This window comes from Lampetra fluviatilis, chromosome 6 (genome assembly GCF_964198595.1).
Source record: "Lampetra fluviatilis chromosome 6, kcLamFluv1.1, whole genome shotgun sequence".
Classification (NCBI taxonomy): domain Eukaryota; kingdom Metazoa; phylum Chordata; class Hyperoartia; order Petromyzontiformes; family Petromyzontidae; genus Lampetra; species Lampetra fluviatilis.
In genome coordinates this window covers 10955423-10980375 of record NC_136280.1, presented here as the reverse complement: position 1 = coordinate 10980375, position 24953 = coordinate 10955423, and the positions used below count along the sequence as shown (strand labels likewise).

General features: G+C 43.5%; 2 protein-coding genes across 3 annotated transcripts in view; one reads left to right on the top strand and one right to left on the bottom strand.

Moving 5' to 3' along the window:
* Positions 1-24953, bottom strand: part of LOC144933144 (transmembrane protein 132D-like) — a 453645-nt gene that overhangs the window by 240984 nt on the left and 187708 nt on the right. For both annotated transcript variants that reach the window (XM_078857732.1, XM_078857733.1), the window contains exon 3: positions 17824-17964. In XM_078857732.1, coding sequence (XP_078713858.1) covers positions 17824-17964 — 141 coding nt within the window. The remainder of the gene's footprint in view (positions 1-17823; positions 17965-24953) is intronic.
* On the top strand, positions 1206-7035 carry LOC144933145 (uncharacterized). Its single transcript, XM_078857734.1, has 2 exons — positions 1206-2279; positions 6094-7035. The coding sequence occupies exons 1-2, from the start codon at positions 1212-1214 to the stop codon at positions 6106-6108; spliced, it is 1083 nt and encodes a 360-aa protein (XP_078713860.1). The 5' UTR covers positions 1206-1211; the 3' UTR covers positions 6109-7035.

Here is a 24953-nt window from a genome sequence, read left to right as displayed (position 1 = left end):
CCTATATATAAAACATTGCATGCAGAATGACCTGCACATGTACACAAGCATTTGCTCAGTGGATGGAGTTGCTCTTTCTCCTCCACTGCCCTCACAGTAATGAACTCCCTTCCCCCTGCAATGCGTGCGGTCAACTCCCTGCCTCGATTCAGGACTAATGCCTTCTTCTTTTTCTTTGCCTACGACTAACTGTCTCAATCTTTCTTTAAAAAAAAATATATTCTTCCTTTTTTCCAGGATGCCCATATCTAGCATTTTGAGACGTGATTGTTTTAGGAGCTATATAAATCCAAATAGTATTGCAAAGATATTGTAAATACGGAGATTGCCTAGATACGAGCTTGTGATTCCATTTGAGGATGACTCAACATACCAATCCTCCAGGTTTGATGAAATAAGTGTAGGGGTGTTAGAGAGAGAGCCCGTTATGCATGGCAGCCTATGGTAAACAAACACAGTAGGCGGGGCTACATGTGTGCACAAGCAGGTGCCCTCTGCGACGTCCGCGCCAGACACCCTGGGGGGTCGATTCGGTCGTTATGATCCCCCGGGGCCCCACCCCTCAGGGAGGGGTTGGGTATAAAAGGGGATTGTATCGAAGGGCTCGGGAGTGATGGTTAGCTAAAGAAGAGGAGGCGGAAGACGTCTGAGATAGAGCCCTGGACTCCCCCTGGTACGCCGTCCTTATCAGGACCGCGCAGGCTCGAGCCAGTGGCGTGGTACCAGAGCCAGAGCCAGTGCTGGTCTGGACTCTGGGTACCGGGCCCGACTGACCAGTGTCGGGCCAAGATAGCCTCCCCTAGCCCATTAGTGGAGGACTCAGAGGCAGGCTAGGGTTAGCTAGAGAGGTGTGTCCTCAGATAGGACGGGTGAGGGGGCCGATACCCCCTCAAATGTGTATGTCACAACGTTGGTGTTAAATAAACAAGTGTGCCTCCAACTCCGGTGTGAACGAGTCGTGAGCGTTACTACATCTGGCGTCAGAAGTGAAACAAAGTACGAACATGGATACACGCCGGACGACTCGAGTCGGAGTACCAGGGGCGGAGGACACCGCTGCAGTCGGAGGGCCCGAGATGGCTGAAGATGCCATCGAGCAGCCGGGGCTGGGTGCATCCACGTCACAGCAGCTGGAGGAAGGGGAGCCGTCGACGGAGGGGCTGAGGCAGGCGCACGCGAAGCTGGCCGAGCTGCTGTACGCCGCAGCCGCCATGCTCGACAACATCACGCGGCTGGGGGCTGCGGGACCGCCACGAGGCGACAGCAGCCAACGACCACAGCGCCTTCCCGCCATTTCAACGGAGCAACATTTTGAAACTCCCGCCATCGCCGCAGCTGCTGTTGAGGGCGTGGCCGCTCTAAGCATCGCGTCCAACGGCGGGAGTACAGTGCCTGCCGCGTCACCACGGGTGCGACCGGCGATGCCATCGCTGGTTCGTGCCGACGCTGAGTTGAGTGAGGCGGACGAGGGAGTGCGTTCTTCCTCTGCAGCCGCTGCCTTACATCAGCGGCTACCTCCACTCAAGGAATTTGTGGGCGAGGATGGCGACTGGGGCGGCTTCCAGCGGCGCTTCCTCGCTCACCAGGAGATGGCACAGTGGACAGACGCCGAGGCTCTCCGCGCGCTGCCAGCACTTCTCGACAGCGACGCCCTCGCCACTCTAACATCGGCTTCGAAGGAGAGGCGCTCCACGCTGCGGAAGGCGATGCAGGTGCTGTCGGCGGTATATGGTCCACCATCGGACTGTCGCCAACTCTTTTACGATCGCCAGCGGGGGACGAAGGAGTCGCCCCTGGCGTACCGCACAAGCCTCCTGGCACTGGCGAAGGAGGCCTTTCCACGAATGGATGACGAGGGTGTCGACGCCATGGTGACAGAGAAGATACTTTTGCTGGCGGACGACTTAGACATCGTCATTGTCGCACAGGACGATGCAGAGATGTGCTCCCTCCAAGCGGCCCGTCTCCTCCACGCAAACCTGTCCTCTCAACGACGGAAGGCCAGCAAGGCGGCGAGCGGGCGCGCCGTCGCTGCGGCCACCCTCCCGGCGGAAGAGGTTTGCGCCATCAACCATCAACGGCAGCACGGAGCGGGAGCGCGGGAGGACCGGGCCGGTTCAAGCCGTCTACAACGTCCATCGTCGCCACCAGCGCTTCCACGCTGTTATAACTGCGGCATCCGGGGCCACGTCGCCTCGGGGTGCCGCTCTCCTCGGCAGCGCGGAACGACACCTCAACGGGACGCCGGCCCTCGTCACAAGCTCCACCATCATAATCCGGCGAGTCGCGGCACCCCTCATGTTTGGCCCACGCACACGCCCGTCACACACTCGAACACCGCAGCGAAGGGGGGGCAAATATCGCGTACCATGGCACCAACACGCACCGCTCTGGGTACTCACATTGAACCCAGCCAGTGGTCCGTGTTGGCCCATCGGGTTGTAGCCGCGTCATCGGGGTCGTCGGCCGTTGTGGGTCACATCGATGGGGTCGAGGTGCGCATCCTGGTCGATACAGGAGCATCGGCGACCATTATTTCGGAGTTGATTTATAACATTCTCCCTGCCCAGAGCCGTCCTTTGATGCCTGTTAATGTGCCATTCTTTGCTGCTAACGGGGGTTCACTTGGCATCATCGGACAAATTCGAGCCCAAATTTGTGTCGGGGATATTAAATTATCTGGGCCGATTTTTGTTTCCTCCTCGCTGGCGGTTCCGTGCCTGCTGGGGACGGATTTCCTGGCCAAAATGCCGATTAGGATATTAATCGACCAGGGATGCATTGAGCTCCCATCGGGCCGACGCATGGCGTTTTTGCCATCCCCCGCTACGAGCCGGACGGCGTTCGCGACGGTGCCGGCGTTCGTAGATAGAACGGTGCGCGTTCCTCCGGGGGCGCAAATGTTAATTCCTTTGAGACTTCGGCGGCCCTTCGCTAAGGGCATTGGGGCTCAAGGGGTTTTGCTGGGACCGTCTAGGGCCGGGGTCAGTGGACCTAATTTACTCCCGGCCCAGACCATAGTGAGAGGGGATGGAGAACCCTTCATCGCGGTCCTCAATGTGGGCTCGCAGACGGTGGTGGTCCCACAGGGGACCGTGCTTGCTCACGCAACGCCGGTGCCCTGTGAGGAACCCGTCGCGAGTCATGTCGGCGCTGCCCCTGCACCGCGACCACATTCAGACAGCGATGAAGGGTGGCTCGAGGCGCTTTGCGCGGGATCGACGGACCTGTCAAATTTAGAGCGCCAACGTCTTAAGACACTACTGAGGGAATTTTCCGACGTTTTCAGTCGGGATAAATACGATTTGGGCTGCACTCATCTGCTGCGTCACCATATTGATACGGGTGACAGCGCGCCAATACGCCAAAATCCTTTTCGGTTGAGTCCCGCCGAAAAGGACCATGTCAAATCGGCTGTTGATGACATGCTAGCCGCCGACATAATTTCTCCCTCCAACAGCCCTTGGGGAGCGCCGATCGTCCTGGTTAAGAAGCAGGACGGTTCGTTGCGGTTTTGCGTTGACTTTCGGCGCCTTAATAAAATTACGGTTGCCGACGCATACCCGCTCCCACGGATGGACGAATCGCTTGACGCCTTGGCGGGAGCGCGATTCTTCTCCACATTGGACTTACTTTCGGGATTCTGGCAGCTTCCTCTGGACGATGATTCAAAGCCTAAAACTGCTTTCCGTACTCCGCACGGCCTGTTTCAATTCAACCGGTTGCCGATGGGCTTACACTCAGCGCCGGCAACTTTCCAGCGGTTGATGGAATTGGTTTTGGCTGGATTGCAATGGGAGTCGTGCCTGATTTATTTGGATGACGTCATCGTCTTTGGCAAAACTTTTGAGGAACATCTCCAGAGGTTGCGGGCGGTTTTCCTAAAGATGCGGGCTGCTAATTTGAAATTTAAGCCCCAAAAATGCCATTTGTTACGCGAGTCGGTGCGTTATTTGGGGCACATCGTGGGGCGCTCAGGTATTTCTACCGATCCCGCCAAAACGCAGTGTGTAAGCTCCTGGCCGACTCCCACCTCAGTGGGAGAGGTTAGGAGTTTTATTGGGTTTGCGTCGTATTATAGACGCTTCGTCGCTAATTTTGCGACTATCGCCAAACCCCTACATGCTTTAACATCTAAAGGGGTTCGGTTTTGCTGGGGTCAGGAGGAGGAGGCTGCTTTTTGCTCCCTTCGGGATGCTTTGGTAAACGCTCCTCCCCTGATTTACCCTGATTTTTCAAAACCGTTCTTGCTCGACACCGATGCGAGCAACACGGGTATTGGGGGCGTGCTCTCCCAGGTGGTTGACGGCGTGGAACATGTGGTTGCGTACGGCAGTCGGGTGTTGTCTCCAGCGGAGCAACGGTATTGTGTCACCCGTAGGGAACTGTTGGCAATTGTCCATTTCGTCCAACAGTATCGCCCATATCTGTACGGTCGGCATTTCACCGTCCGCACAGATCATGCGGCACTGCAGTACGCCCTGAGGGTTCAACAGCCATCGGGACAATTGTCCCGATGGTTGGAGGTCCTCCAGGATTACGATTTCCAAACCACATACCGTAAGGGCGTTCGCCACACCAACGCGGACGCTCTGTCACGCTTGCCAACCACCTCCGAGTGTGCATGCCTCCTGGGGTCTGGACGTTGCAGGCCTCCAGGGGACACATCGGTACCTGTCTTGGCGGCCGCCAACGACGACGATGCAATGGTTCCTAATTCGATCGAACAGCAGGGCAAAGATTCCCTGTTGGGGTTGCCCGTCATTGAATGGGGGCGCCTCCAGATGGAGGATGTCTCCCTCCTCGGGTGGCGACGTCGCGTTGGCGGTGCGGCGGGGGGAAAAAGTGGTGGTTCCGACGCATGGGAAATGTGCCAAGGTCTGCTAATGCATTGGGACGGGAAGTCACGTCGACATCGGCTGGTTGTCCCTACTGGGTTGCGGGGTAGGGTGGTATGGGCCGCTCATGAGCGCCTCCTACACCTGGGGACCCAAAAGACTCTCGCCTTGCTGCAACTTGATTTTTACTGGCCTGGCATGACGAGGGATGTGGGGGATTTGTTGGGATCGTGCCCTCAATGTGCACAACGCAAACCGCCGGCACGGGAGTCTAACCCGCCCTTGCAATCGATCAAAGTGTCCAGGATAAACGAGCTGGTCGCTCTGGACATTTTGGGACCATTCCCCGCCACCCCCAGAGGGAATAGATATTTGTTGACGGGTGTCGAGTATTTTACACGTTGGCCTATGGCCTGGCCTTTGGCCAACCAGTCGGCAGCAGCCATCGTGGAGGCCTTTGTTCAGGGTTATGTCCTGGACAAAGGTGCTCCGGAGAGGCTGCTGACCGACCAGGGCAGAAATTTTTCCGGTAAACTACTCAGACAAGTTTGCGATCTCCTGGGCACAAAGAAAATTCGGACCTCCCCATATCACCCACAAACTGACGGGATGGTCGAACGTTTGCATCGCACCATCTCGTCCATGTTATCACAACAAGTTTCGGACTCGCAAACGGATTGGGACCTACAAATTCAGGGGGTCTTGGCGGCGTACCGGATGGCACCCCATGCGGCTACGGGGTTTTCTCCCTTTTACCTTATGTACGGCCGAGAACCAGACCCGCCTGTTCGTGCCCAGTTGCGGATCCCCGTGCCGCAGGGAAAAACTAATCTGGCTGACCACGTTAAATTTAATCTGGACAAATTGACCGAGGCACGGGATGCTGCAATGCAAAACTCTGACCTCCGTCAGAAGGCAAATGAGCGCCTCAGATTGAGTCGAGCGCACATGCTGCAGTGGAAGCCGGGGGACAAGGCATGGTTGCACTGCCCCCAGGTGCCACTGGCAACCTCCTCTAAACTTGTGCGGCCGTGGCGGGGCCCTGTGGAAGTGGTGGAGGTGTTACGTCCGCAGTGCGTGCGCATCAAGTGGGGGAAGCGGCGATGGTTCGTGCACCCCTCCAGATTAAAACCCTTCGCTGCGGTTCACAACCCCACTTCACACGCGCGTGGCCAAACATGTGGGGGGTCGGCCGACTTGCTGGGTCCGTCTCCGTCGCTCTCACCTGATGCCTTGCCGGCTGTGCCACCTTCAGGAGCATCAGGAGTGACGGGCTCACGCCCGATCACCCCTCCTGCGGATGCCGAGGGTCACGCGGAGTCAGAGGAATGCTCACCTCAAGACGGACAGTCGCCACCTGATTGTCCGCCACGCGGGGTTACCCCGTGTGAGGGGCCCGCTGCAAGGACGCGCGCTAAAATGCGCAAACTGTTGTGAGGCCGGAAAATGTGTACATAGCTGTTGTGTTTATTGGGTGTTGTGTGGATGGTGTGTTTCCCGCTCCTCGGATGTACATATGCTGGGTTCACCGTTTGTTGTGTGTGCGGGGTGGGTTCCCTGCTGGTTGTATATAAGCTGTTTTTTTACGGAATTCGTATTTATTCGGGGGGGTGCGTCGGGTTGTTTCTCATCTTGTTGTTGCGTTCTTGTTCTGGTTCCTGTTATTGTTCAAAAAATAGTGAGGCACACGCGCGGTCAGGGGGTGAAGGCACCTTTATTGTCAAATTTTTGTATGTTGGCAGCCGGGACGGCTGCATGCTATGCGGGGGGGAGTGATGTAGGGGTGTTAGAGAGAGAGCCCGTTATGCATGGCAGCCTATGGTAAACAAACACAGTAGGCGGGGCTACATGTGTGCACAAGCAGGTGCCCTCTGCGACGTCCGCGCCAGACACCCTGGGGGGTCGATTCGGTCGTTATGATCCCCCGGGGCCCCACCCCTCAGGGAGGGGTTGGGTATAAAAGGGGATTGTATCGAAGGGCTCGGGAGTGATGGTTAGCTAAAGAAGAGGAGGCGGAAGACGTCTGAGATAGAGCCCTGGACTCCCCCTGGTACGCCGTCCTTATCAGGACCGCGCAGGCTCGAGCCAGTGGCGTGGTACCAGAGCCAGAGCCAGTGCTGGTCTGGACTCTGGGTACCGGGCCCGACTGACCAGTGTCGGGCCAAGATAGCCTCCCCTAGCCCATTAGTGGAGGACTCAGAGGCAGGCTAGGGTTAGCTAGAGAGGTGTGTCCTCAGATAGGACGGGTGAGGGGGCCGATACCCCCTCAAATGTGTATGTCACAACGTTGGTGTTAAATAAACAAGTGTGCCTCCAACTCCGGTGTGAACGAGTCGTGAGCGTTACTACATAAGCATCACTTTGTGGAAAGTCAACAGCGGTCAATCAAAGCAAAGACTGAATCTGTCATATGGATGTGGAATTTAAACCAATGCAAAAAGTCTACAAACTGCACTCTCTGAGTACTAAAAATATCACTCATTTACATTTCATTTAAACATATCAAAAGAAAAAGTGTATTGTAAGTGTTGTGCAGTGCTTATGTGCAAATTTGTGAAAATTCCACGTTCATATGATGGTGACCAATCTCTCCATAAGAAGCTTCGGAGTGCTGGTGGGTTGCGTATAACAATGTTTACACACCACAAACAGTACATTCTCTTTCAAATGCCTACAAACAAATCACCCGGAATGCTGAGCAGATTAGAATAGTGGATAGTTCTTGTATGGGTGACTGCCACTCTGTACAAAATCCAGGAGTAGCAGGCGTTGTGGGCAGGAAAGGGCAGTGCATTAAATCCATTGCTGTTCTGCGCTCCTCCAACCATCAACCCACACTACGAACCGGCATGGTGAAGTATGGTCAAATATCTCTCAAAGTCCTCAAGGCATAAGGAGGCCCTCATTCATCAGTGGATTAAAACAAGCAGGCAGTACACGTGCATGATCTTTAGTATTTGTAAGAAACTATATGAACGTAATTGCACTGTAAAAAACCTTCTCTGGGGAGTTCTAAAAATGGCGGTGGCAAAATAGTGAAACATCTTCATCAAAAACAGCACTACTGACTTTCCCCACGTGCATTTCACCAATCTTACATTGGTTTTCGTCAATTACAAAAACTGCATACGTGGGTGTCCTTTGGGCTGCTGCCACCGGTGACATTTCACAACTTTCGTTGGTATATTATATACATCGGTCCTCATGCATCCTGAAGTCATTGCACATTTGTATGTCTGCACATTTTTTCCGTTTATTATAGGTGCATAACCAGTTCGTTTCAGAATCATGGTGATATGTTGTCTGTCTCGCCTGGTATTCAAGAGTTCATGGGTTCAATCCCGACCCTGACACTTGTATAATTGGAGTTTTATGTTCTTCCTGTGGTGGCATGGATTTTTCTGAGTTCTCCAGTCTTTCCCTCCACATTTAGAAATGTGCGCTTAGAGTATTTGTTGTTATAAGTAGTGGCCAAGTAGTTTCTGAAAAATAACTATGTAACTCAGTGGGCTGGAAAAAAAGTTTAAGAATATCTGCATTTTCTTTTTGGCAGTACATGCCCAAAAACATAACGTTATCATGATAATGTTACATTGTAACCACTTTATTTGAACAGCTGCTTAGTAGAACCCATTTGGTTGTACGCAGTAACCTGTTCACGGAATAAAAAAAAACGGGGTCTTTTGGCTTAGAAGACACTGTGGCTGAGAAGGTAGGACACTATGGCGCCCTTGAAAATGTTTTGGTTATTACCAATTCATAGGTTGTGTCAAAATTTTAAAAATGATTAGTTTTTCAAATAATGATCACTCCCACAAAGGAGTGAATCAGCATAATAAGTAATACACAATAATTGAACCAATAATCTTACTTGTAACGACACGTGTTAAGTGAAATTGCTGAGTGTCCCTACCCCCTTGGCTGTCGCACCTGTCAGCAATAGGGCACTGTTGTTCAAATGACGTTCACTGAAAGGTTACATTATGTTACTTTGGCAATGGTAAAGTAGTATAAGCGTAGCTTTAAAGCAACACAGGATTGATTAAGAGATTGTTAATCGATGCACAATCCGGATCTGATTTCATAACACAGATCTGATTGGGTCAAAATTTTATTCAGGTTTTGATCGGTCCCCATATTATTGACTCTCATTAGACCTAAATCATGCACCCGTGGTATCTATATCCACGTTCACTCTTTGTCTGCATTTCTACCTTTTTGTGTGTGCATTACTTTCGTGTGCTTTATTTATTTAGTATTAGTTGTTTGTGGTTGTGAATTTTATCCACTATATGATAGCAATGAAGTATATTACTATTGAATGTTAGGTCAACGCTACGAATCACTATCGTTCATCATCAACGTTGGTATATTTAATGTAAAGCATATTTTCCACTGAGTGTAAGGCAATGTCTCAACTGACCACCCAGAAAAATAAACCCCATCTTTTAAATTCACTTGGCATGCTTTCTCCAGTGCATTGGCCAAATTATGCTTACGTGAGCCATGTGTCAATTGAATGTTTACCCCAGCAAACTGCCCCTTATTTACCTCACGCATGTCTAATATCCAATATAATTACTTGAATTCATGGTGAATCCTACCTGCAAACCCACTGTCATTGAATATTGTTCTTCATCATCAAATTAAGTGAATGTTGATATGTTATCTCATTAACCAGTTGCTTAGTTTAATTTTTTTCCCTTTTTCTTGTTTTATAATTCATTGATTTGTACCCAATGTAATTAAATTCCCTTGCTATTTCTCAAAACCCACAGCCGTGTGCAGTGCACCCTACAAGAAAACACAAAAATTATAGCACTGTGCTGCAAAATTCATCATAGAAATTACGGCGTACAGCTAAACCTTTTCCACCAGGCCCACTTCAGCTGCCCAGTCTGCTCCCCAATGCCGATCGTTTGTCTTTGCGCTAATCATGTCCACTAAGCGATGGTGGAGATAAATCGTTAGCACCTTTAATTGCAGGTCCTGCTAGGAAATTTTAAATCACAGAAAGCAAAAAAATAATGCCGTAAACATTTCCTAAGCACTCCGCGACGACAACTCACCAGCGCTTGTGGTGCTGCACTTACAAGACACAGGCCATTTACTCCATTGTCGAACTAGTTTCAAAGCCAAAGCAAATCCAGGCTCTTTGCCATGTTATTTATATATCTAAATATATAATATATATATCTAAATAACTATTTTTCCAAATCCTTGAACTGAAAACTGTAAATGTGTGCCCACCACATTGAGCTCTACCCCACTGCTCATGAAGGGTATACCCCCATTTGTCGTGTCATTTAGCAGGAAAATACGAAGGAAGCGGATAAATACCCACACCTTTCTCCACTGACAGTGACCAACAAATTACCATTTGCCGATTGTATAATAGGGTAGACCAAAGGCTGAATAAATAATATCGTTGGTTTAGCAACTTTTCATTATTGAGGATTTAATCTGGTACCTATGGATTGTATGTTAAATCTGCGAGCCTCTACCCAATGTATGTGTGTCTGCAATGAACAGTATTTAAGGATAAATGTGTAAAAAAGAGAATTGTCATTGTAACAAATGCATCAACATCTACCAAGATCAATAATCTGCTGGTCTTCCCAAGCCAGCGCCATGTCTCACGGTTCTATGATGTAACAATCCACCTAGCACCTCGACACGGGATAATTTAATTTGTCCATCTCCACGGTGGACGTACTCTCAGGCACGTTCCCTCCCTTGGCTTCCACTCTGTCATTATTCATGTTTCTGAAGTATATGTCACAGCAAGCAATATGCACTGCGTGAGGATGCTATTATTTACGCACATTTATAGGTTTACTTTTCATTATACATTTAAAATTTCCAAAAGCACTTCAATATGCTCTCATTAACATCCCTATTTACCTCTTTTGATCTTGGTCCACCTTAAATAGCTGTCTTAGGTGCACACACTCTGATGTTTTTTCCAGCTGCATCCCCTCAGACAGATATCCCTAATCGTTTTAACAAGCTTGTCAATATGTTTATCTCGAGTTCAAACGTGCAGATATCTTCATTCAGTTGTCCTAAGATTTGTTAGAGCTCATTCCCATTGGACGTCATCATGGCTATGTCATCAGAAAAAACACGAGATATTCAAGTGTTGAAATATATTCATATTAACCATGATACTTAATCGAGAACCGGGCAAAAACGTGACATACTGGAACACATTCTGTGATGAGCTGTTGAATTGTTATAGATGCATATAAATGTTGACTTAAGACTTTCGTGACTGCAGGAATTCATATTCTATGGTTATTTCGGTAAAGTAACGTTGATAGAATGTAGTAGTAGGTTTTTACCCTTTTAAACTGGTACAAAACTGACACCTTTATTCAAGGCATCATGTTTGCAATAACCACAACACAAGTAGTCAAAAAAGCAAACAAAAGAAGCAACTCTGATAATGATAATAATATGCACTGTCCTTGAAGTTGATTGGTCCACACCCGAGACGGCTTTCTTTAGAGCCTAGTCCCCATTGGTGTTGGACCAGATGACACCAGAAGGCCGCCTTCTGGTGTCATCTGGTCCAACACCAATGGGGACTAGGCTCTAAAGAAAGCCGTCTCGGGTGTGGACCAATCAACTTCAAGGACAGTGCATATTATTATCATTATCAGAGTTGCTTCTTTTGTTTGCTTTTTTGACTACTTGTGTTGTGGTTATTGCAAACATGATGCCTTGAATAAAGGTGTCAGTTTTGTACCAGTTTAAAAGGGTAAAAACCTACTACTATATTTTGCCACTGGTAAAAGAGATCTCATAGTGTTGATAGAATGTTTTTATTTTTTTATTAAATTGTATTACATTTTCTATCTACGTGACTTTACCGAAAGAACCATAGAATATGTATGCATATAATCAACAAGGAGTTGAGTTTGTACGTCAAAACTTCTAATGATATTGCACAACATTGTTTGAACATTATTTTCAATCACTGGCCATTTAATGTGTGGCATTGCACAATTTATATATATTCCTTCAAAATATTCACAATTCTCACCAAATTATTTTCAGCCAAGCAATGTGAAGAGTGGTCATTGTTTACATTTAACATTGCATTAATTATGACCACCACCATCTCGAATCAAAACTGAGTTTTGCATTGTACACGTGTTTTTTTTCTCAAAGGGGTAAACATCCAACTGAGTGGTGGACTATCTAGTCCAAGCGGACAGTCATGAAGCGGCCATCTGGCGATGTCTTAATTGAGGGTAATTATACACATTTTGATACAACACTGGAACATTGTCCAATACTTGTAAGCAACACAAATTGGAATTGTATTTATTTCACAAGCTCTATAAGCATATTATTATAAGGCAGAGATGAAATCCAGAAAAAACAAACATCATCAACCAAGAATTGTCAGATCCAGCTGGTGCCCTGATTAATATGGTGGGCGTATTAACCATAATAAGATGCGCTGTATGCTTCACAGTGGACATTAAATATCCCATGATGTAATTCGCAAAAGTAGGCTGCTGTGTGCTGGCGTCATAGTCCAAATTTGCACATTTAAAAAAATGTACCGCAAATTACATTTGGAACCAACGTGGCAATCATCGGCACATTACTGCAAAAGCAAATAATCAAAATTTCTAACCAAATCAAAAATATGCAACACATGTTTAGTGGGTCCCACGGAGGCAGACACTTTTAACTTGGAGGCAACAAGTTTATTATACACCCCAACAGGGTAACTACATAAAACACTCGGAATAACTATGTGGCAACTGCCACGGAGTGAGACCTCAACAAGGTCACTATATAAACGGCTCATGTCAGTAAAGTACTGCCTGACCCACGATGTCGAATGTGACAACCGAAGCCTAAGAGCGAAGACTGAAGAGCGTAGCACGGCGGGTTTATTCCAGAAGACAGCCAAGAACGCTCCCGGTACTGCCCCTTTATCCTCCTGAGCTTGGTCTCACTCTGCCCTCGGCCACACCCCCTTCGGGATCTTCCCAGAGGGTTCTGGGACCTAACATCACCTATCCCTTTGGTCCCCTTCTGGCCCCCGCCCTTATCCACTGCAGGTCACGTGAGACTGTCACGTATACTATACATACTCTGGTGACCGAGAGAGGCTCTAAGACGTACAGTTACTCTCTTCTCTCAGTAGCTGGCACAACGCCATAGTGACTCAATATACGTCATGTATTAATTAACATCAACTAAGCTATGCATATAATGCACATATGTGTATGTACATTTACATGGTTCGTTTGTACTCCCTCATTAAAATGGTGATATTCAAGTCAACTGCATAGATAAGCCTTCACCATTATAGGTAGGACCTTCATATTGATGTGTGCCAAACACTTATGAGTTCAAAGGACTAAGAGTCTCGAGGTGATCAATCCAGATCATAAGTATTTTCAGACCTGGAAAAGTGCTTGCTTAAATGATAGCATGGCATCTCAAAATACTGCACAGTATTAACACACCTAAATGGGAATTTAAGAAGCGAAGCCCTCAAAAGCTGCATACTCACATTCAACCCACAATTTTCCACGAGAAGCACCTAGCATGTCACATCACGTGATACATTAAGCCTTTAAAGGTGAAGGTGTTTAAGGTTACCTTGGGGGTTACGCAATTATTTTAAACAGCTAGACACTAAAAAACACATAATGATAATGGCCATTAGTTAAATTATTAAAGGTAGGTACTTTCATATAATCTATAGTGCGTTTTTTTAAAGAGTAAAACATCAATGTTTCCTATGGGATCAGGCCAGAGTTTTCCATGGTTCACTTGCACACCCTCATTAAAATGGTAGCAACCATCCATTTGTATATGAAGTAAAATAAAGTGTAACCATTTTCAATCCACCAACGGATGAAGTCGGTCATGAGGGCTTTTTGACCATACTTCACCACACTGATCAATGCGGGTTGGAGTGTGCAGAATAAGCTCTGATATCACTTTCGGCTGATATTAGTGACAACACAGTGGGCTAGCCACTATATCACTGCTCCTCTCATGAATATTGTCCACCAATTATGTTTAGGCTCCATACAATGCAGAGGTAAAGGGCTCTGTGATCAAAGATATTATATGACATGGGATTATGCATATAAATTACTATTAATAATATTTTTATTATTTTATTATTATTTCCCTTCTACGTGACTTTACCGAAAGAACCAAGAAGATGAATAAATAGTACTGCATAGAGTATATGTATAGATAATAAGAGTTCAACCATGACTGTTTTAAGGATGTTTTTTTCTTTTCAGAATTAAAATGGCAGTACCTGTCACAATATCATAAGAAATACATATATAAGTAGGTAAAATAATAATTATAATGGTAATTTTCAGAGTAAAGCACGCTTTTGACCACCATTAATCAAAGCTATTAGACATACAGGCGGTCACTTGGTAAGACATCTAAGTGGGGCTATGTATAACATAACAAGTCCATATTGAAAGGTCGAAAATGAAATTATTGATTAACCCATCCCGTAGTGATTTGTTGAGAGCATGCCAGACTGCTGCTTTATGAGTGCAATGGCAATGCTGATATGCAATGTGCATTATGGACATGTTACTAGCCCTTTGATTGTATACACCATAACACGATATTACTTTAAACTTATTTACTATTTTTAAGTAGTTATGCCTTAATAAACTGATAGTTTCAACATACAATGTCCACTAATATATATGTAATGATGGAGTGTTTTCCCTTAGAAAAACCTATTTTTATTGCATTAATTACTTTAGATATGCAGAAGTTAACCTTTAAAGGTTAGTTACGTCATTTTATTATAATTGTGGTTAAATATGCTCCATAATTCAATTGTATTTACATTTTTGTTCATTAAAATGTTAACAAAAACATGATACAACACTTGATGATAGAAAATACTGCCGTTATGCCACTTAAACACATTACATTTAAAATGGCGTCGTACGGGTAATGGGATAAGGGACAGCCCTGCAATTACTTGTTGAAGCCACTGCTGACAGTACATGTCTCTAGAGAGCCTAACTCGAAGGTAACATGGCTTTCTGTTCAATGCTTGCCAGATAACTTGTATGATGTGGGAGTGCCCACTCTTTACCCCATAGCTCGTGGGTGATATAAGAAACGTGCACCATTGAATCAACTCCCATGCCAGGAGATTGAACCGTTGTAATTGCCATTCCAGTTCGCACCGCATGCAGCCAAAACCGTACTCATTGGAAGTGCAAATAGTACAATAAATCACCAAGTGTGGTATTTAAAAAAATTAAGAATGTTACGGAATAAACACAAAATATGGGTTAAAGTTGTGGAACAATTTCTCTGTGGGGAATCTGAAACATTTCACTTGTAACCAAAGAAAACTCCTTATCAAACAGCATTCGACCCTGCATGAGTTCCGTCTTGCTATCATTTCCAGTAGCTTTTAACAGTCACCAGCCAGCACTATACCAATTATGTGACGTTCCATTGCTCACCTATGTTGAGTGTGAAATACATTTTCTAAAACCAGCAAAAAAAATTGTAACTTACGTGAAAAAGGTATGAAATTGGTCACTTTAAAGTGAAACTCGAAACATATGCAGTTTAGCGTCATGTATGCTGTTTATACACTGGACACATTGAATATATTTTACTTTAAATCAATTAATAAAGCTGGCAGGACAATTCTTTAAAAAAATTTCGAACTTTCATCTCAGAATGGCATTAATAAAGTATAATGCTGTATATTATTAATATGCACACACACATATACCTCAAAGCCTTAAATGTACCTTTGACATAATTAATTTTCTTTGTTAAATCAATGTTCAAGGTTGATGCTTGTGCGATTATACAACCACACATAACTAACACGTAAAAAAGTTAGCTTGATTTACAATTCTTATTTTTCACAATGTTGGTAAACTAATTAATTTACTAATAATACAAAAATAACTAAGTAAAACCCACGAAATTATTCATGCTTGTTTAATGAGATTGCAGTCCCTGTTTATTATTTAGCATTTGGATATGCATAGAATATTCTATACATAACCCTATAATCGTGACAGTGGACTGTGTTCAATCTAAACTCACATTGTGTGTCGATGCATGTGTGGATGTTCACACATGTATCTTCTTGGGAGCGTTTGCTGATGTGGTGGTTAGTGTACTGTGCAACAATGTCATTGAACGAACTTTGATTCCGAGTATTGTAATGGTAAAGTTTTTTCGAAATCTGTCCTGTGCCTTCTATAGTATGATTCATCCTAAAATCAGTACCAAATGCAGCCTATGAAAAATGCAGCCAGAATGCTTAGCTACACCGCATAACTAATGTTCACCAACATAGCACATGCTGAGCAGTCTATAAGGCTAAATGAGAGGTCTTTGTCTTTGTGTTTGCTTGTGCTTGTCAGAGGAGAGAGAGAAAGAGACTCACAGCCAAAATTAATCATTGGACAATGCTGTCATACATTTTTAATGAGTCCTGAACTCAAGAACACTTTCATGATGAAAGGCAAACTTTTCCGGACAAAGCAAAAGCAATGTTCCATTCTGTAGAAGTCTCGTCACGCGCATATCAATGTAGAAATACAACTACAAAGACAAACAATTACAACGTAAAAATATATATACATATTCACCTTAAATAAAAGGTCTAAATCACACCCAGTGGCAGATGGAGGGTGGTGAATGGGGCCCTTTTTAAAACGCTTGTAATTTCCGGACAATCCCCCTTTGCGAAGTTTCTAGATCTACCTCAAATTGCACCATTTGATAATGATTTTCACTTCCATTTTTATTACTCTAGGCCAGATGTATAAGCACTCCAATTAAGAATGTTGACAATTACCAAACAATGGTATTGCCTTGAAAGACACAGGCTTTCACTACAAGCAGCTCCGATTTCATGACAACATGAATCCAGTCCAGCCGTTGGAGCAAAACATGTGAAGTAAATGCATGCAGATAGGCTGCTCATGGAATAAGTGATATATGTTAATCACAAGACAGATACGTCACTGTTTTATGCCGTGATTGACTCAGGTGAAATTGTGTAATCGACGTCACTGATACCGTTGCCATTTCAACTCAACTTTCTTCTTTCTAACATATCAGCCTTTAGACACACTTGATAAAACCATATTGTATGAACACAGAATATATAACAATCATAATTGCTGATACGTACGGTATATAATTACACACACACATACTTATAAAGGGCAGACACCATAATGTACAATGAAGTGTGACCCAAACATACAGTAATTAAACGCAATTAAACGTTGCCCACAATACTACTGCACTTAATTAATCCAAAAGCACCATTTTATTCTCCAGTAAGATGAATGTAATTTACCTTAGTTTAAAAGTGTTATACTCCTACTTATCAGCAGGAAGTATGACTTTTAGGTTCACTCTATTGTAATGCATTAAGGGCAATTGGCCTTCTATGTAGAGACCCACTAATTAGAGTACTGCAGTGCTTTCTAAAGGACCTTCTGCACTTTAATTTCATGACCCGACACCGAGTAGGCTGCCAATGGTACGTATGTTTCCATTACAAAGTACCCAAAAACCAATCGGCAGATTTATTTTTCTTGGTTTAACTTGAGTTGCTACACATTTTACTACTAGAATGTCATATTATACACCATTTCATTTTCATCTTCACAGGCACAATACTAACATAAGGCATGTCTTTTTTATAAACTGTACAGTATTATGCAACATTGATATACGTGTGAAAAATACCAATTCACAAGCTGTTTCACAGGCTTTTTTTGTTATATATTCCTGTGTGAAATAAATAGCAAAGAAATGTCCACGATTTCACAGCAATCACCTGTTACAGCTACAGTGAATGCAATTGCAGTCGTACATATACATGAAAGTTAACATACGTTTGGTTGTTATATATTGGTAAACATTTCGAAACCAATGCCCTTGAGTTTAAAACAAAAATAAAGCTTACCTGACTGTGCCCCTCTTCTTGACGACCTCTATCGTAGCAAACGTGTGTTTGGCACCTCGATTGATATCTGACATTACATCCCACACCATGGGATTACTGGGATGTATTGAGAGCACAGAGATGCCTTTCTTTGCTTTAAACCTGAGGGCAACAATAAACATGGAATACAGTGTTATATGTCGTTCATATTTAAAGGCATTTTGTGATATACAGCACACAAACACTAAACGGAGTAATAATTCACCTCAATATTCTTGAATTTTGATTTTAGCCATGCCATGCGTGTGCCTGCCTTTCACTGATTGCAATTAAACAACACACCACCTATTTAAAAGAAGACAGGAAAATATGTAACCGTAGAGTAGCCTCCATTTGGGTTATTTTTCTTATAAAGGGTAATTTTGTTGTAGCAAGCTTCAAAAGCTAGTGGATTACAAATCTTCACAATACCATTTCGCACTATAACAATTGAAACACTGCAATATGAATTCCATTTGACAACTCAGAGGTGACGTAAAATGTACTAACACAGACACTTCAAGGCACATATAAAGAAGCATCGCTGTTAAAAACAAGCATGTTTTATAGGATGTGAACTCAACATACATTATGCATATTCAAAAAGGGCTCATGAATTTCCATGTCTTTAGAGACAGAGTTTATGCCTTCCACGCTTTGCTGTATCCTACAAATATCTCTCAAATCCCACAACCTACCCATACGGTGGAGAAATATACATGTGTGTTATATTCCAGTGAAGAAATGGTTCAATTGAGAAGTAATAACCTAAGATAGTGTGGATTGGTTAAGGAGAAGAGGGTATGACTGGTTCTGATAGCACTTGCCACTAATGTTATCCGCAGCAAGGAATCAAACTCATGTTGCTGGATTCAAAGACTAGCGCGTGAACCACTGCACCACCACTCAACCCCAATCATATGTGCGTGGAATACTAATTGTAGACTGCACAATCTCTCATCAGCATGTCGAACGAGTTTTCGATCGCTCTTCTGATCCACCGCTGGATATGACATTTTCTTCATAAGACAAAACTAAATACTTGCAGGTCTCATCAGCTTCTCATGCAAACGTGACCTCATGTGAGTTACCCTTTGCATTACAATTCTGGGCTTTCTTCTCTGCAAAGCAAACATGGCCATATCTGGGGAATATGAAACAGATGGACAAGCAAGCAAAACCCCCACCATTCAGTGGAAGCATGCCGGGTCCACCGGGTTAGAGTCTGTCACTAACACTATATGTTGCACCTGGTACGGAGGAGCAGGCAATATATATGTACGCACAGTACCATAAAAAAGAGTTAAATCACACTTTATGAAAATTTTCAGTTATGTTTAAGCAGCTTCAAACGTATTGGTCTGCTACTGAGGCAAAATGTAAACTTGGCAACATCTGAAATGTGCACAGCACATTCAATACCTGGTGACTGTTCTCACCTAAGAAATGCTCTCTGAGCCTACCACTTACAATTTTTCAGCAATAATAAGGCAAATATTGCAGTACGGTTTTCTTATTTATTTCAGTACAGTGATTTCCTAAACTGCATAGAGTACACAAAAATACAAATATGTCCTATTTAGCGGTATATGTTAGCGGTATATGTTAACGGCACAAGTACCGTTTGAAAGGCGGCACAGCACGCAAAGAAGGTTGCGTGTTTTCACACAATGCAGCAGGTGCTAATTTGTAACTAAGTAGGCCTAGAATATGCATTGGACAAAAATAAATACCATGTTTCTATTGATGGAAACAATGGGTTCATATTATTTTAGTTTTGCTGGGATTTTGGTATTCACCCACTGTACCAGTGCTCACCACAACACTCACAGATACAAAGACAAATATCACCCGTATAACCGTACAGACCAGTGGGATAAATGCCGTGATCACCTATTAAGTTTGAGACACACACTCAATGTGCAGATACATATTCAACATGCCAGTGGCATTGCCTCCAGCGTTATGCTATTAATAATGCAGCTATTTTTCCTACTGTGGCAGTTATCATTCCCAATGAAAATTCATGGTATTCTGACATTTGAACACCTACATAGAAATGTATAGAAAACATGTCTATTAATGAAGAAACAATTGGCACATATGTACAATGTTCAAAAGAGACTTAGGTTTTAGTGGCCTCTCACATGGTCATAGAGTTCACATAGAGGCATATTGTAGAGCATGCTTGATTATACACTTGCAAATAATTACAAAAAAATTCCAACTAATATTTGAATGGATTTATTCTTAGCTAAACAGGTTTTTACAATGACATTAAAAAAGTCTTCTTCCTTTAATTTGCGAATGTAGATGCAGAGCAACAACTACAATTTCACATTCAGGTGGTCAAGTCAGACGACCGCGTCAGGAGCAGCAGAGTGTATCGCTGTTATGTCTTATTCATATTTGTGGATCGAGCATTGTATCGTTATATATTGTATGGTCTGGTCTGGATGACCACAGTCGCACACTGGAGAGTCTTTAATTTTACATTTGTGCATCAGGTTTCTGCATCTGCCATGGTTTGTGCGGATGCGGTTTAGGGTGGACCATGAGCTTTGTGGAAGATGAAACCCAGGGATATTCTGCATTGGGCCTTTCACCAGCTGTTTTAAGTTATTTTGAATTCCATTCAGCTTTTATAGCTTCATCGGGGTCTTACTTGCATTGTTGAAGTTTAAACGCACGAGTCAGAATTGGCTTGCATGACTTCAAACAATGATGAGGGACATTATTGAGGTCCTGATGAATGAGAAGACGACTGTTCTCCTCGATTTACAGGACTTCCTGGAGGGTTGCTGCATTGCGGCAGATCGGCAGATGGCTGGGGGAAATATTTGTGACAAAACGGGCAGCCAGGTTGTCAGGGTCGACTTGAGGGTTCCAGTGACACACCGCATTGCAGTGCTCAGTTGTACATCAACAAGTCGACTGTGACTACTTCTGGTCCATACTGGTGCACAGTACTTGGCTACAGAGTACACACGGACCATTGTTGCTGTTCATAGCACTAATGCTGATGCTCCGCAGCTTGTACTTGCCAGTTTCAGAACCAGGTCGTGGAAGGTTAGCGTACAGTCCACATTCACTCTGAGAAAGGTTGGAGTGGGGCCACTATATAATCAGAAAGTCATTGTTAACATCTTAAAGCACAAGATGCATTTCAATTATTTAATAAAACCCTGATGATCACAAGGATGGATTAGCGTCAAGATACATTATTTAAAATTGGTAAATTAAAAAACACAAATACACATGTACTTTCATTTATCTGCCTTTGCGATGAGGAATTACGTAAATCACCAACAGCAGGTTTTAATAATGTTTTATAGGTGTATCCAGTATCTCTAAGAAAGCAAAAGGGAATTCTATGAGTCGTACAGGTAATATACTTGCGAAGAAAATATTAATTCCAGTAATTGGTCCTGTTTCTCAATAGTACTGTGGATTTGTAAATCGCATATGGTCTTGAATGATCGCGTGTTCTGTAAATAATTGAGACGAGGTTTCAACATCTCTCTACGAAGTGTTTTTTTTTGTTCAGGTTGTATCCCGAAGCTCAAAACACGTGGAAGCGAAATAGCATACATTGCACTGAAAAAAAAAACGCACGGTATGACCCAAAAACACATCGGAGAGCTCCACAGCACACGACCTGTAACAACCCACACAGCACGTGCAGGTCAACAAGACACCGGGACTGAATCGCATAATGGAAAAAGGCAGTTTCCACTGATTTCAGGTAAAACAGCCAATTTTGTAGAAAATAGCGGCCAATTGCTTTTCTACCTACGTAGGAATCAGGTCCGTGATTCGATGCTACACACACACTGTACACACGGTAATAACACGAGCACGTGAGCAGCAGTGCAGTACTCCTTTTGTGACTAAAACGGAATAATACCTTCGCATCCTGTCTTTTTTTTAAGAGCTGACAAAGCAGAATTAAAATATATTCATGATTTAATAGAATTTATTGGAGACACAAAAGATTGAAATGGTGAAAGGCAGCCTCACTGGATTAGGAGGGAAAACGCTCGACGTTCAGTCCTTTTTCACTGACAATACGGCTGTGCTACAACGTGAATGGGCTGTGGTGGGGGAGAAAGGGAAAACAAATCTCAACATGGAAGTTATTTGTGATCGTATGAAAATTTTATGGAAGAATGAGGATGGCCCATATGAGAAAACGGCCCGCTATGTAATATTAGTTTTCCGTTACAGCCCATTTTATTAGTTTAGAAACCCCATGTGTTGGCACACACTCATTTGATTGGCTGCCCAACCTTCCGAATAGCCCAACGGCCCCGTTTTAAGTAACACGCACTGTAATTGGCAGCGTGTGCATGGCCACATAAGAGCTACTTGGGGGCATATAAATGTAAGTATTGATTGCTGAGTGTTGTAATTTTTTGTAGGAGTTTTATTGGTATTGGAAAAGACCTCTGGATTTGTCATTTATGTTGGCGAAGCATTTCCTGTGGGGTGGTGTGAGAATACAAAATCCACACTTGCTATATATGAATATGGGTCAATTGTGGTCTGAAAAATAATAAACACGATAAGTTCAAAATGAACAAGTGCATGGGCAGCCCAATATGCCCGGCTCTGGGAATCCAGTACGATCTTTCAAATGTCCTCCATTCAAGCCCCTTGGATAGATGATAAAACACGGACCCGATGCTTTTTTTTACAGAACTGCAACGCACCAATGTCTCTTTACACCCCCAGTCAGCCGAGATGCCTGAAACTCGAGCCAGCTGTCCCCAATTGCCGAACGTCTCTTGCTGTCGATGACCTGCTCTTTTTGTCCAGAAGCTTAGTAAACAAATTCCACAATATAGTGGTTTCGCCCCCTCTGTAGAATAATTTGTCCATATAATAAATACAACCTCTCCCCTTGCCTTTTTCAAACCACAAGTTAAATGTTGTTTCTCTACTTCAATGTTTTGTTGTACATTTACATGCAGGTGTTTTAAAACCCAAATTATGATTATAAACACAAAATACATGACACCTTTTTAAGGCCTGCTTACATCATAATATTAGGCTGGATGATGTGAGGTCCATTATTATGGAGCCATAAATGGCTCCATAATAATGCAAAAAAATAGTTGCATCATATACATATGAATGTATCGTTAAACCTGCCAACACCCACCACAGCCAATTAGTAAGGTTTGTTACGTAAATAAAAGTGCCAATGAGTTACTACTTTAGCACACTGGTGCGTTGGAGAGTAATCCCACAACATTTACAATTTGATTATAACGTTTCGCTGGTGATTACAACCAGCTTCATCAGGTGATTAGCCAGAATTGTGTTTATGTGACAAACCTTCCTAAATTGCTGTCGGGTCTTAATCAGCAAATAACCATTCAATAGTTGTGTACTGTATCACTGCTGTCTGTCATTCATTTACATTTGCTAACATTTATTTTTTACGGTTACTTAAATATAAGAGGACCACAATGCACTTCTTCAGGAAATGCTGATAGTTTTTGCCCATGCACAAAGTGTGTGTGCTTTCTGCACATTTATGTGTGTTGTTTGAAAACTCAAATTGGTGTTCAGAAATATTGTTTAAAAACAAGTGGAAATAATCATCCACTTTTATTCACTCTCCGATGTATGATATCTTGTGCCCAAGGCTAAACAACTGAGGGAGATTGCTTTCAAGTGTACAATGGTACAGGAAATAAAATAAAAACTGTAAACATGCTCTTTCCTGACTTTCATGTGAAGACTTAAATTGATGTCACCGAGTAACAATAGAGTGCTTTCAGTGCATATTAAAATGAGTTGCTATTTTTTTTTATTTTACCAGGTAAGGCCCAATTAGCTATATCGCTCTTTTTCAAAAGTGATCTGGCCACAAATTATAGCTCAACGAAGTGGCTTATGTGGAAATTTATAGCAGCCAAATGCTCTCAATACGTGCTTAGAGAACATGCAAACTCCAAATATACAGGGTCGGGATCGAACCCTCGACCTCCATGCGAGGTAGTTAACATCTTGTCACCATGGCCATTGAATCTGCAAGCAGAATCAGAACCTTCATTGGGTTTGAACCACCTGTCACCTCTGTAGAATGAGGATAGGTCAGGGAACAATAATGTTTTTAATCAATGAAAGTTGATGTGCCAGACATACTTCTAGACTTAAACATATCATGGCAATAAAATAAACATTTGTAAATACATTCGCTCGTACTCACTCACAATTGTCATTGTGTACATTTATGAACTGTGAGTCGATAAATATAATTATCTTCACATTTTAACACGTATTTGAATTACCGAAAAAATGGGTCGAAAGTGCAAACAGTACTTTATTTTGTAGTTAAACTATTTATGTAATTTGAGTCGATACCATTTGATGTCTGTCACTATAATAATTTATGAGGTAGATACATTATTTGTACAGCTCCCATATATTTTTTTACTATATACGATTAATTGTAGTTTGTTTTATTATGGCAATACAGTTATCCATACAGCCTGTTTGTGGTGTTTAGTTTTTTTGACCAATGCCTAATCCTAATATATGAATTATCCCGTTGAAGCCCATGAATATTAAATGTTTCGAGGGTGATAGCATTGCTCAAAGTGACGGGACTCTGCTTATCCAAACATTAGTTACTATCTTCAAATAGAGCAAGACACCGATTTGTTTAGATAAAAAGTAATTTTGAACAATTTTTTTTATCTCTTGTACACATTTTGATTAATTATATGTTGCAACCAAGACCTTTGTATACCTTGAGGTTTTCCACCAACTCACTGTAGTTGTCTGCCTTGTTGTTTCTCAGAAAATGTGTTTTGCCACCAACTGGAAGGCTTTCCATGCCGTCTTTTTTCCCTGCCACGCAGTGCAATGTAAAATGCTTCATCTCGAAGAAGTTCACGAATCTGAGGATCAACATATACACCTTTCTTTATCTTAGCTTCGCTTAACCTTGGAAATTTTCCACGGAGGTACTTGAAAGCTGCTTGTGTTTTGTCCATGGCTTTAACAAAGTTATTCATAAAACCCAGCTTGATGTGTAAAGGGTGGTAACAAAATCTTTCTTGATTCAACAAGTGGTGGATGCTAAACACGTTTCCTAC

Coding starts and splice junctions, on each gene's coding strand:
- LOC144933145 (XM_078857734.1), top strand. CDS start 1,212: ATGCTCGACAACATCACGCGGCTGGGGGCTGCGGGACCGCCACGAGGC.